At 38.0% G+C, this 12,974-nt stretch overlaps 1 protein-coding gene across 2 annotated transcripts in view; it reads left to right on the top strand.

Moving 5' to 3' along the window:
• Positions 1-12,005, top strand: part of ZNF106 (zinc finger protein 106) — a 38,689-nt gene extending 26,684 nt beyond the window's left edge. For both annotated transcript variants that reach the window (XM_056493960.1, XM_056493962.1), the window contains exons 14-22: positions 183-317; positions 1,203-1,319; positions 1,770-1,961; positions 2,677-2,739; positions 4,246-4,365; positions 4,831-4,902; positions 6,066-6,137; positions 6,818-6,964; positions 7,878-12,005. In XM_056493960.1, coding sequence (XP_056349935.1) covers positions 183-317; positions 1,203-1,319; positions 1,770-1,961; positions 2,677-2,739; positions 4,246-4,365; positions 4,831-4,902; positions 6,066-6,137; positions 6,818-6,964; positions 7,878-7,934 — 975 coding nt within the window. In that variant the 3' untranslated portion in view covers positions 7,935-12,005. The remainder of the gene's footprint in view (positions 1-182; positions 318-1,202; positions 1,320-1,769; positions 1,962-2,676; positions 2,740-4,245; positions 4,366-4,830; positions 4,903-6,065; positions 6,138-6,817; positions 6,965-7,877) is intronic.
• The last annotated feature ends 969 nt before the right edge of the window (positions 12,006-12,974 follow it).

Here is a 12,974-nt window from a genome sequence, read left to right as displayed (position 1 = left end):
TTTTCTTCAAACCTCTTCTCCACCTCCCCAACCCACTTGCCCTATGAGAGGGACAAAGGAAGGTAGATAGATTGCCACATGTATCCTGACTTTTTTAGCTGCCCTACCCTGTTCTTTTAGGTGCATATCCCAAGAGGTATTATGGGCCTTTATGCTGACAGACTCTATGCTTTCCTTTTTAGAGCAGAAAGTGTGTGGCCATCTTTGAAGGACATACTTCAAAAGTGAACTGCCTTCTGGTCACTCAGACAAATGGGAAGAATGCTGCACTCTATACTGGCTCAAGTGACCACACTATCAACTGTTACAATATCAAGGTACTCAAACTCTCTTTTGATTTACATATGCTGCATTTTATGCAGATGTTTCTTTACAAATACAAATTGTGAAAGCATTTTAAACCCATATGATCTGGACACAAACACCAATAACTTCATACCTCTAGAGTAGAGCGGGAAAAAAAATCCTCACAAACAAAACAGCAAACCATTAACTGATTTACTGCTCAAATCTATTGATTAGCTTGTCAGTAGAGTTTTTGCCAGAACAGCATAGCATAATCCCCAAATGTTGGGAGCACCAAAGTGCAGGGTAGCTGATTGGCTATGAATCTTACTTGTCTTCCTGTATTTTTAACTTTGTTGCTTATGGAAGGCACTGCTCTCTGCTTTATCTTTAGAGCAGCCATAAAGAAAACAGGTATCTGTTATTCTGAAGGCATGTGAAAGAGCAGTCTGAGGCTTCCTGAAGCTGGATATTTGAGGCTAAATAATAAAAATACTTGCCCAACTTGTGACTTGAAGGGCTTAGAGAGCAAATATCTGCTTCAGGGAGCAAACTGCCAGAGGTTTTAAACCCTTAAGTTCCCTATGGGGAACAATGGGGAATCCTCAACCATTTGAGAGATCGTTTTCATATGTGTATGTATATAGATATATAGTCAGTAGTCTAAATTTTTATATACATGAAAGGTTGTGACTAGGACAAAGTATTTAGGGTTATAACTGGATGCTGAACTACAGTCAAGCCTTAGAGATGGTCCTGATTAAAATCAGGATCAAACTGTCATGTGACACCAGACTCTCAAATGTTTTTCTCCAGTTCTGTTGGCTTAAAAATGAAAATCATCATTCATTTCAGGCTTTTTTCCTTGAATTCTTTAGAGTTAATGAAAATCTTTATGTACTTCTTTCCATTGCCAGACCAAAGAGCGCATGGAACAGTTTAAATTGGAAGATCGAGTGCTCTGTTTACACAGTAGGTGGCGGATCCTTTATGCAGGTCTTGCAAATGGCACTGTGGTTACTTTCAACATAAAGGTTAGTTTGTTTAAATATTGGCACCTGAAAGTCTGTTGTGATGCTGTTTCTTTCCTCTGTGTTTCTTGCCATTCTTTATCTACAGCAGTAAATGTATTTGTAATGAACAAATGAACACGTTTTGGTATAAACGATGACTGCTGCTCCCTTTTGGTTGTTTATTTTGTCCATGCATGAAGCTGTCCCATCTACTTGTCTTTTTTTTACCTTTAGGTGCTGTAACTTTATGGTTTTCCTTAAAGTTCCTCCTGGTCTAATAACATAAGGAGTTATTTCTATAATTTAGGAACTTAATTATTAAGATACAATTCTTACTACTGCTATTTTGTGTGTTACTGAACTGAAATCAGATACCATATAGCAAGCACAACGCAAGAAGGACTCAATGGTCTAGTCAGTGTCACAGCAAAATTTTAATTCTTAAATCTCATGTCCTTCTTCCCCCACCAGAATAATAAACAGGTTGATACCTTTGAATGCCACGGCCCTAGAGCAGTGAGCTGTTTAGCCACAGCTCAGGAAGGAGCACGCAAGTTGTTGGTGGTGGGCTCCTATGACTGCACCATCAGCGTGCGGGACGCGAGGAATGGGCTGCTCCTCAGGACCCTGGAAGGTCACAGCAAGACTATTCTCTGCATGAAGGCAAGTCTCTGAAAATACATTTTGGACAAAAAATGCTTAAAATAATGAGCAGATTGTGATAGGAAGTAGGGAATTTCTCTATTTTAAATTATAAAAACTGAGCAAGTTGATAGGGAAATCATCTCTGTTTGCCTGCCATATCTCAGGTTCCCAGCTGCCACATCTATGTCTGTTTTGAACACTTCAGGAACAGTGGTTCTGTCACTTCCTGGGGCAGCCTTGATCATCCTTTCAGTGAAGAAACTTTTCCTAATACCCATTCTTAACTTCCCCTGGTGCAACCTGAGGCTTTTTTCTCTTGTCACTTGTTGGGGGTTAGGAGCATCATTTTTCCTATATAAGCACCATATAAGCATGCAGCATGTCCAAATTGGGCTTTACTGTGCACATGCAGAGCAGCATTCTGTATTCAGTTTGCATGGTCCCTGATTTGCTGCTGAGCTGTCCATGAGAGTAATCCATAAGTAGGATGAGTTATTGGGCTGCAAGTTAACAGTTTCTTACGTCAGTTGTGAAATGTCAAAAATCATTGTAATACATTTTCTAGCTGTTACGTGAAGAGTTCAGTGCACGATTTTTCTTTCATACTCTTGATTGATTTTAAGGCTCTCAGTTTTAGGAAATATTACAGTACAACTTTAAATTGAACAGTGTCTAAACATTTTGCCTGCCCATTTCCATATCTGTTACAAAATTTTTTTTTTTTTTTGGTAAGGTTGTGAATGATCTGGTATTCAGTGGCTCCAGTGATCAATCTGTCCATGCCCACAACATACATGTAAGTCTCATATGAGAAAATGGAATTACTTTTGCTACTAAGGCACTAAATTTCTGTGCTATAAAGTCAGTATTTCCAGAATATTTGACTAGTGGGGCAGATTGTTTCCAGAAAAGGAAGTCTCGTGATTTTGTGAATGGGACTGTGTGCTATAGGTAACTCTGGAGGCATGAAGAGGCTACATAAATCTGCTGACTCTTGTCACATGATAGGCAATGTCTTTTTATCTGGGCATCTTGTTTTTCATACATAACTACAAAATGCTGATAATACAGACAAGATTCAGAGAAAAGTCATGTGAGGTATTCTGGTGGGGAAAGTTTCTTTATTACTGGAAGAACTTGAGGAGCACTGTGTTCCAAGCTAGATGGTTCAATAGCATCATGAATGCTTTGTCTCTAGCTTACCATTCTCTCCCTCTTTTACACCATCGTCCCTTAGTCCTAGCAGAAGCATTCATGTAGCTATGCAATAAGTTAGATTAAGAAACTTACCAGAGGGAAATTTTAGTTGACGTAAAAAGAGTATACTTCTGTGTATTTAGCTGAATTTGCTATTTGATCCTTGTGGTTACATAAATACTGCTAATAGCATGGTACTAGTTTCAGGATGGGTGGCAATATGTAATTTATGATAGAAACAGAATCAATTAGGTTGGAAAAGACGTCTGAGATCATAGAAAACAACTTGTGACCAAACACCACCATATCAGCTAGACCATGGCATTGTCAGCATCCAGTCTTTCCCTAAACACTTCCAGGGACAGTGACTCCAACACCTCCCAGGGCAGCCCGTTTGAAAATATAATCACCCTTTCTGTGAAGAATTTCTTATTAGTGTCCAACCTCCTCTGGTGCAGCTTGAGGCCATTTCCTCTCATCCTGTTGCTGGTTGCATGGGAGAAGGGGCCAACTCCCCTCTGGCTACACGTTCCTTTCAGGGAGCTGTAGAGAATGATAAGGTCCCCTTGAGCCTCCTCCTCTCCAGCAGCTCTTTCAGCTGCTTCTCATTACACTTCACCATCTTCTTTCCCTGTTTTGGACTCACTCCAGCACCTCAGTGTCCTTCCTGAACTGAGGGGCCCAAATCTGGACTCAGCACTTGACATGTGCCCTCACCAGCAGGGGATGAATCACTTCTCTGGTCCTGCTGGCCACAGTATTCATGGTACAGGCCAGGAATTGGGTTTTTGGCCACCTGGGCACTCTGGTGGCTCATGTTCAGAAGCAGAAGAAGAGGAGAAAGAGAACTTTACACAGACCCATGCATTTTTATTGTACTGGAATGGCTCTGTGTGAGGATGGGAAAACACAAGGATAAGTAGTATTTGATCATAATCTGTAAGTACCTTCACAGGGAATGGAAGTGTAATAAGGGATGTTTCCATTTTTGAGTAGTGAGCATTGAAGCTAGCTGCCCTGTAGGGGTTAGGTAAAACCATTTTGTTCTTTTGTTTAAGAAAAGCCAAACCAAGCACCAATTTACCTTTGCTTTTTCTTGATGCAGACTGGAGAGCTGGTACGGATCTATAAGGGCCACAACCACGCAGTAACAGTTGTGAACATTCTTGGGAAAGTCATGGTGACAGCATGTCTGGATAAATTTGTTCGTGTTTATGAACTACAGGTAAGAAAATAGGTGGTTACTAATGACTTTTATCTAACATGTAATTAATGATTTTGAAGTCAAATAGAAGTCATCTTTGTACTTTCTGGTCTCTTGTCCATCCCTCTTTTTCCTGTAACTCAGTATAAATCGTTGTCTCGCCAGTCAAAATGCATGGATTTTAAAGTATATAATCTAAACCATTTTTTAGAACCTGGGTTATCCCAAGACAATGACAGCTCAGAGAAGTGGGAAAATGTTATTTTTGTCTGCTGAGAGAACAAGTACTTAGTTGGACAAAAAGACTCCCAGAAGCAACATAAACAAAAGTGAACTTTCAAGGTGGCTGTAAAGTTTAGAATCCACCGTAACAGTTTAGTTGCTACCAAGGAAACTGCTCTTGAAAGTATTATCCTTTGCATGTCTGTGAAAAATGGCTCTTAAAAAATGTCATGCTATTAAATGTCTGTTTCTGTTTCTTTCAAGTCACATGACCGCTTGCAAGTCTATGGAGGCCACACAGATATGATCATGTGTATGACCATCCATAAGAGCATGGTAACTCCCTTCTTTTCACTGTTCTTAAAGAGAAGGTTGTAATTGCTATAGGTGCATACAAGGCAGTTCAATTTCTTCAGATAAAGAAATCAGCCTGCTGTTTGGCTGCATTTCCAAGTTGTTCTCAGTCAAAAAATTGAGTGGCTATAACACCTTTATACTCACGTAATATTATTGTCTGGGGGAAAATCACTGTTCAGCTTACTGTAGTCTTAAAAGAACAGTTCTTTTTTGCAGTTATGATTACAGTGAGGACACTAGAAATAGTAAAATACTTTTGGTTTTTCAAGTGTCAATCCTGTTTGACTTACTGAAAGGAATCATTCAGGTGCTTGAGAAAAACTTCACCCACAGCCAAACCTCTAGCAACCTTTGAGAGAACATAAACAAAGGTGTGCAGTTGATTCATGTGTACAGGTTTCTTCATACATCTGCCTGCAAGATAAATATCAAAAGCACTTCTGGATAAATATTTTTTTAAATAGTCTTTAAAAGCACTTATTTGTCTGCATGTCTAGGAGTTTCTTTGAGACTGTAAAAGGAAAGGTATAGTAGTGATCTGTAATTACAGAAAAGATAAATTCAAAAGAACAGATTTCCTACTAATTGGAATACATTCTGCCCAAGCATCACATCTCATATGAGTCCAACCTGAGGCTTAAACTGTGCCCCAGCAGTGGTCTGTTGTGGACATTCTCAAATTGAAGAAGGGTTCAGATGAGAAGTTTAGTGATGAGTGAAAGGATCTGCATCTGAATTTCAGTCTTTCTGAAATTGTGGTGTTCTTCCACACTCTTCTTGTCTATCCTTTTTTGATATAGCTGTTACTGCTTAAGTCCTGAATTACATTCAACTTGACATTTACACCTACATATTTTTTAACTTGAGTGGATAGTACCATAATTTAAACTTAATGTTAAACACATGACACTTTCAACAGTAGAGGTTATGGAAGCTTTTCATATTAATTCGTTGGTTTTTGTGAACTATGAATGCAAATATTAAGAGAATTTGGTTATATCTATTTTTTAAAAGTAGAAGCCTTGCATGCTGATATTTCATTGTTTTTACCTACACTGAAGTCTTCTTCAAAATTTTACTTCTTGTTTTTTTTTTTTTCTTTTTATTCCCAGCTTGTTTATCCATAGATGTTTCTTTTACAGATATACACCGGATGCTATGATGGCAGTGTCAGAGCTGTGAGGCTTAATCTGATGCAAAATTATCGATGCTGGGTAATTAGCAATTGTTTTTTAGCCTTTGTTATTGAATTTTCTGAGGGGTGGTCTCTAGTCACTTAGTCCTGGGTAGCTGGACCTTAGATTTTTCATAATTCATTATTTTTTAAAATGTATATGTACTCTTAAAGTTTGTATTACTTGGGTATATATCACTAGATTCATTTTTTGTTGTCTTTGCTGTGTGCGTGTATATATATATATATATATATATACACACACACATATATGCACTTTGGGGTAAGTTATTACTGTAAATTACTGTTTTTTCTGGCAGTTTTTAGATGTGTGACTGTTTAATGCCAAAAACTTTGGCTGAGTGACATAGAAAAGATGATTTACTGTGCTAGATAAGTTTAAATAAATTCCAAATGACTGTCATGGTAACCTTAAATCTTGTAAAGACTTAATTAGTCTCTTCTTCCTACCATTCCTGCTGTTGATCTAGGTTTGGCTAAAGGCAGGAAAAATTTCTGTAAAGCTGTAATTAAAGGAATTGAAAATGGAAAATGGGAATACCATGGATAGTGAAAATTGCATGAGATAAAAACTTACAGGAGTTGGCAGGCATTCTTACCTTGTCTTGGAAGAATATTGTGAAATTGCAGGAAGAAAAGCATTAGCAAAAAATTGTATTTCCCTGGCTTATTCTGGTATGTTGTTTTTTTTTCTCCCAGTGGCACGGATGCTCACTGATCTTTGGAGTTGTGGACCATCTGAAGCAACACCTGCTAACTGACCACACCAATCCAAATTTTCAGACCCTGAAATGCCGTTGGAAGAACTGTGATGCTTTCTTTACTTCCAGGAAAGGTTCCAAGCAGGTAAGTGGTTGAAATAACATGATTGTATTTGGTAGTGTAAAGTACTTTATGTCACCACAATTAATGAATTTGATCCTATTTCTCTTAAAAAGGGTTAAATTTTTCTAGCTTTGGCAGGCTTGACTGCAGGTGGTCACAGTCATCCAAGACTAGCAGGGTTCAGTTCAGTCTGTGGCAGACGAGCAGTGCAGCTATGGTAATTTGACACAGGGTCAATTTAAAACAGTTTGGTCCTAAAATATTACATGGAAATGGTAGAGTTCTTAAAATATTAAAGATACTCTACTCAGGATATTAGGAAGTTTTTGAAGGAAAAATGTCTTTATAAGATTTCTGCCTTGAAAATAGGTTTTTATCCTTTTAATTTTTACCCATTGCTACCTCTTTCTTGTTTATTTTTCATGTGAGGTTGTTAGCAAAACCAATCTTTAAATAAGTAGTGCATAAAATTCTGGATAAAAGTTGCACAGAAGGGGGAAAAAATGAAGAAGGCATAAGAATTGGATTAAGTGATGTGGAGAGGATTTGGGGGATTGGTTTAAGGAGAGCTGTTACCTACAGACCGGCAGATAAAATCTACATTTTGGTCCTTGGCAATATAAACTGCGTTCCTTTGAATGCTTTCCAGAATAGGGGAGGATGGAGGTTTCTTCAACAGTTAATGAACAGTAGAATTCTTAATTTCTATTGCTGGCTTTGGATGCGATGTGTTTATTTAATTTGTATGTGATTTGGATAATAGCTTGACAATGATAAATATTTATCTTTTTAGAAGCTTTAAGCCAAATAAATGTGTATTATCTAGAAAATCACTTTCACTGAGGCTTCTAGAATCTTTGGCAAAGTTTTTTGTGGGTTTTTTTGTGATAATCATAATGATTTTTTTCAATTGACTTCTCTGGTTCTTTTATAGGATGCTGTAGGACACATTGAAAAACATGCTGAGGATGACAGCAGGATTGACTCATGAAGCTTTTCACCTCCCACATTGGGAAGTAATTTTGTATGTCAGAATTATTCCAAATAACATCAGTTTCTTACTCCAGTCTTTCCTCTTTATTTTCCCATTTGGAATGCAAAAACTGAATGGGGCTGAAATGCATTGCTACAGAGACTGCAGATTGTGCTGCACTCTGCAGAAATAAGGCTGGTAATTAAGACTTAGCCCAAGCTCCTGCAAGTTTTTAATTCATTGGTGGACAAGAATATTCCTTCCTCTTGTCTGCCTTTTTTTTTTTTGTTGTTTGTCTTTTTCTGGTGGTTTTATTTGTTTTTTTAAGAAGCATAGTCTTTGGAAAGTCCAAACTTAGATTACAATAGGTGCTGCTGTTTGCAAACTCAGCTTGAAGCCTGTTAACTGTCTAAGACGTGTCTGGTTTTGTTGTATCCAATTTTTTAGCTGATTTAAATAAAATTCCAGAAAACCAGAATATCACAGATTTTAACAATGTAACCAGAATATCCAGTGTACATTTTTACTTTCTTCATAAAAAGAAAAGTTATTATATGAAGACTGGAATAAATTAATTTTTTAATGTTAATTGTAACTTATTTTTTATTCCTTGTGTAAAAATTGCTATAACTGGCACAATATATACAATGATAGCTACTATACCTCTTGAGGTATTTTGTTTATTTTGAGGAAAGTGGTTATTTCTTGAGAGAGATGCCAGTAGCAGCAAAGCAGCCAGAGCAATGGCTCTATTCACATGCTTTGCAATCTTAGTCTTTTTCAGTACATGTCCTAATGTATGGGAAAGAAGTATGTGGTGTTTGTTTTTTTTTTTAGTTAAAGTGCAGCAAAACCACCACTGCTGTCTTCATAAAACACTATAATTGGATTGCTGATTTTATGGAATCTTAGTGACTGAGCTTTGCAGTCCCATATCCTCATGGCATAGCAAACCAAGAGAAATGCAGAGGCACTGTGTGTCTGAGTGCATCCACTTTGGTAATGTTTTGTTTCTGTTGTGAACTGGCTTAATTGGCTTGGGCTAGATGAAGTTCACAAAAACTCAACTGGAAAGAATGGAGCAGGATTTTAAAGTGCTCAAGCAGAAGCTGAGGATATGAAATGCATATCACATGTAAAAGTCTTATTTCTTCTGCTGCACAGAAAGTACCACAGAGGCCAGTGCAGAAGGAAAGACTGAACTTGTCAGGGTTCTCCTGCAGGTGTCCCCTTGAGCGGGATCGCTTCATCTTGTGGAGTTCAGTGAAATGCCCTTCTGGCACTTGCCATCCTCTCTCCCCTAATGACACTAATCCAGTGAAGAGCCCTCTTGACATTGAGACTAATCTAGCAAGGAGCTTTGTGTTCACTTTTGCCTAACTTGCTGCTCAGGACAAAATAAGCAGAGGTTTTCCTAAGCTGTTAGAGAAGGCAAAGACAGCGAACTGAGCTGCTTATACACTAATCCAGTGCTTTTCAATAAACCTGAGTGGCCTGGTTTTACTGAGTATCTTTTTCACAGCCACTTTCAGACCTGTCAACCATAGACCAAATAAGTTTTATAGCCTCATTCTTTGGCTGTAAAGAAGACTTTTTAGGCCAAGAAAGTGAATGATTCAGGAAAGCCCATGGATGTTCCGCTGCTATCAAATCAAGGAACTTCAGGGCCTTCTCTGGAGCACGCTGGTTTTGTATTATCTTAGCAGACAAACAGAATTGCTCTTACACTGATGAATATTTTTTGTGAGACAGGAGTAAAATATGAATGAGTTGCAGTAGCATCCTACTTCAGAGACATGGGAATCTCTGAGGTTCCACTGCTTTTGTGGTGATTGATTCTGTTTGTTTACTTTTTATTAAGCTGTTTGTGGATAGCAGAAAGCCCCAATATGTGGCTCAGACCTCAGACTGTTCTGAGGGTGTTCTTGTTTTGGTTTTTGGGGGATGTGTGTTTGTGGTTTTGGTATTGGACTTTTTTAATATTTCTTTCTGTGGGCTGTGGATGAAGCAATTCAATAGAGAATCAAGTCTGGGGGATTCTTTAAGCAGTATAGGTGTTTTATGATGCCGGGTGTAATGCTCTAAAGTGTGAGAGCATTTGTTTCGGTTTTTTCATGACCTAAAAGCAGAAGACTGCATAATACTTAAACCATTTCCAAAGGTCTTGATATTCAGGAGTTCTGGCAGTTTTTTGAACCACAATGAGGAAGCATATAAGTGTGGCATAAACTGGGTGGGCATCCTAAGCTGTCCTTTGTGGACTGTCCTGCAAGTGAAGGTGAGGAGGTGTGTCCTGAGGACCAGCCTGTGAGGCAGTAGTGGCATTCTGAAAAATGCGTGTGAGAGTAGATTTTGTTACTTCTCCATTGTGATTCTTTATGTTCTTTCTGCTGTTTTCAGGAACATACAAAGATTTTTCTCACTAGATGTTGCAACAAACGCAGTTACTACACCTTATTTGCATTCCCATTTGCTTGTTGGGTTTATCTTTTCTAGTTGGTGGAAGCGGTCTTTCTTTTTGTGTGGTCGATGATATTTCCTATCTGTCTTGAAAACAATCCTCCTGAGAAGTATGGACTTCTGCAGTCCGGCTTTAGCAGTGTGTCTTTTGCTACTTTGTAGGTCATTTCAGATACATTGTAAGAATCCTAAAATGAGCAAGAGGTGGGAGTAACAAATTTTGCTTCATGAATCAGAAACAATTTTTTTAGATCCCCAGGGGTTCAGAGGAAAACGCTGTACTGTTTTGTCATGAGGATATCTTAAAAAGATTTGCTATAAAGCTGTGCAGCTGTGGAAATCCCTGGGCTTCTCTGGAGTTCTGTGGAGAGGTTTCCTATTTGTTCAGCTGGAATTTAGTGCAGATTTCGCAATTGGCCATTTACTTCTGGAGGCAGTTGAGGAAGAGAGATGCCAAACTAATGTTTGTTTGTTGGTATTCATTAACGAGATCACCTCTGATCTTGCAGCTTAGGGTTTTGACTCCTGATATACCTCTAGTTGAAGAATGTAATAACTTTGGGAAGGTTGGTGGTTTGTGACATTTAACACAGTAATATTTGTATGAAAAGCAGTACTGCGCATCTGAAGCCAGTTTCAGGACTATTTATTTTTGGTTTTGGTTTGTTCTTTTTGCAAGTAAAAGTTGTGGGTGGAAGAGTGAGTAGAGTGAGGATTTATTTTGTGGTTAGCTGTGGATTTTTTATTAGTCAAGTGTTAAAAAACGAGTTCTGGACTTGCTGTATGGCTGACTACGTACAGCAGCCCTTTAGGGGCCTTTTTGGATTGTTTTGTATTAGTTTCTCTTTTTCTCCCTCAAATTTCAGAGAAAAATAACAGCTGTCTGGCAGTGCAAAACACTCTGGCCCAACACTGCTGCTTCTGTACGTAGAAGGGGACAGAGGGAAAACTTCTGCATCTCTTGGTACAAAGATGCATCAAATATCCAGGCTTCTGCTTACCATGTGTCACTTACATGTGAATTACTAAACATATTATCAGCACATAAGTTGGCTTCTGCAAAATAGCAGGAGTTTGGCTGTATGGTGTGTTTGAAGTAGTGCAGTTCTAAATGCACGTTTTCAAACAGTACAATCATGCTGGATCAAGGTAAATGATAACAGCAAACTTGCAATAAATGGTAGGGGAAAAGTTTTTGTTGGGAAAATATTTTTCACTTAAGTTGAATTAAGACATAGGTACAGCTGAATCTTGATTTTCAGGCTTGTATTGTACTATAATTCAAGCAGTCTAAGTTGTCCAGAGTTGCAGAATATGTGAGGAAGGATAAGGAAATGGTTTCAGCTACTGTTTGTAAAATAATTAATCCTCAAAGAGCAAACTGTGTAGGTATATATTCTGTTATATGCACCTGCCAGCATCTCAGATTTCATTTTGCTGTAATGTTAAACAGAATGGAAGTGGAATTAAACAACTTGATTGAATATTTAATAATTTAAGCTGTGTAGAACATGTGCACAGATTGATCGTGGTTTTCTTCTCTCACTTTGGTACAAAGCTGTAGTGTAATAATGAAACTTTACATGACAAAAGAAGAAATGAAAAAAAATAAAGTTCTTTATATTGTTATGGTTTGTCTGTTTCTCCTTTGTTTTAAGTAGAATGTTTCTTTCACAGGATTTGGTAGAATTTGACTTTGTTCTGGATTTTTTTTCCTTGTTATTTTGAGTGCTAGATAAAATCAGACAGGGCACTTTGAAGCTTCAGCACTGGCAGGAGTGTTACAGGTATGCAGGAACCTCAAACCTAGTCATTTGGCAGGAAAATGAAACTCTCCACCCAGTTGATGCCTCCCAGATGTGCTGCCTGCCTTGCTTCATGGCCCATTGCAAGGGAAGTTCTAGAGAACTTGTTGGTAGTTCACTCAGCAGAGCTGTAAGGACCAGCTTTGTGTGGCCAATTAAAAATCCCAATTTTGATCTTTTGACTGATAGATTTTTTTTTTTTTTCTCCGAACATCCCAACTAAGAGCATCTCTGCCATATTTGTATGGAAAATAATAGCTCAGTGGAGGTAAGGCATGACTGGAAGCCAGGGCTCCAAGTGTTCCAGTCATCTTAAAAATTATTTGGGTTTTAAAAAGTTGAATTTGAAGGAGAAAAATTTTTCTTTAAATAAACAGTAGGATTTTCTTCCTCTTCCAGAGTAAGTTACACTGCAAGACAATACTAAGAACTTTATAGTCAAAAGGTTTTCTGCTTCTTAGTGGCCTTTCATTTAAATCTACTACTCACCGGAATAACTTTGAGTGGATACTATGATTTGTTTTTTTAAATTTTGCTTTACATTGGTGGATATCTTTGCTATTTTTTGCCACTAGAGAACTAAGTAACCTGTCATCCTTTAAGCTGGTAGCAAGGGAACCTCTTAAGTGCTTTTTTTTTTTTTTTTTTTTTTTTTTTTTCCCCCAATGTGTTCAAGGAGAAAACGGGCAAACGTTTGAGATACTAAGCTAATTTCACACTTGCCATAAACTCCAAAAACTGCTGTATATTCAGGACAATGATGGAAGAATGCTCAATATTTCATCTTCATCTG

This window comes from Oenanthe melanoleuca, chromosome 5, assembly GCF_029582105.1.
Source record: "Oenanthe melanoleuca isolate GR-GAL-2019-014 chromosome 5, OMel1.0, whole genome shotgun sequence".
Classification (NCBI taxonomy): Eukaryota; Metazoa; Chordata; class Aves; order Passeriformes; family Muscicapidae; genus Oenanthe; species Oenanthe melanoleuca.
Note: the sequence above shows the minus strand (reverse complement) of the source record. Positions and strands in the feature narration are given on the sequence as shown.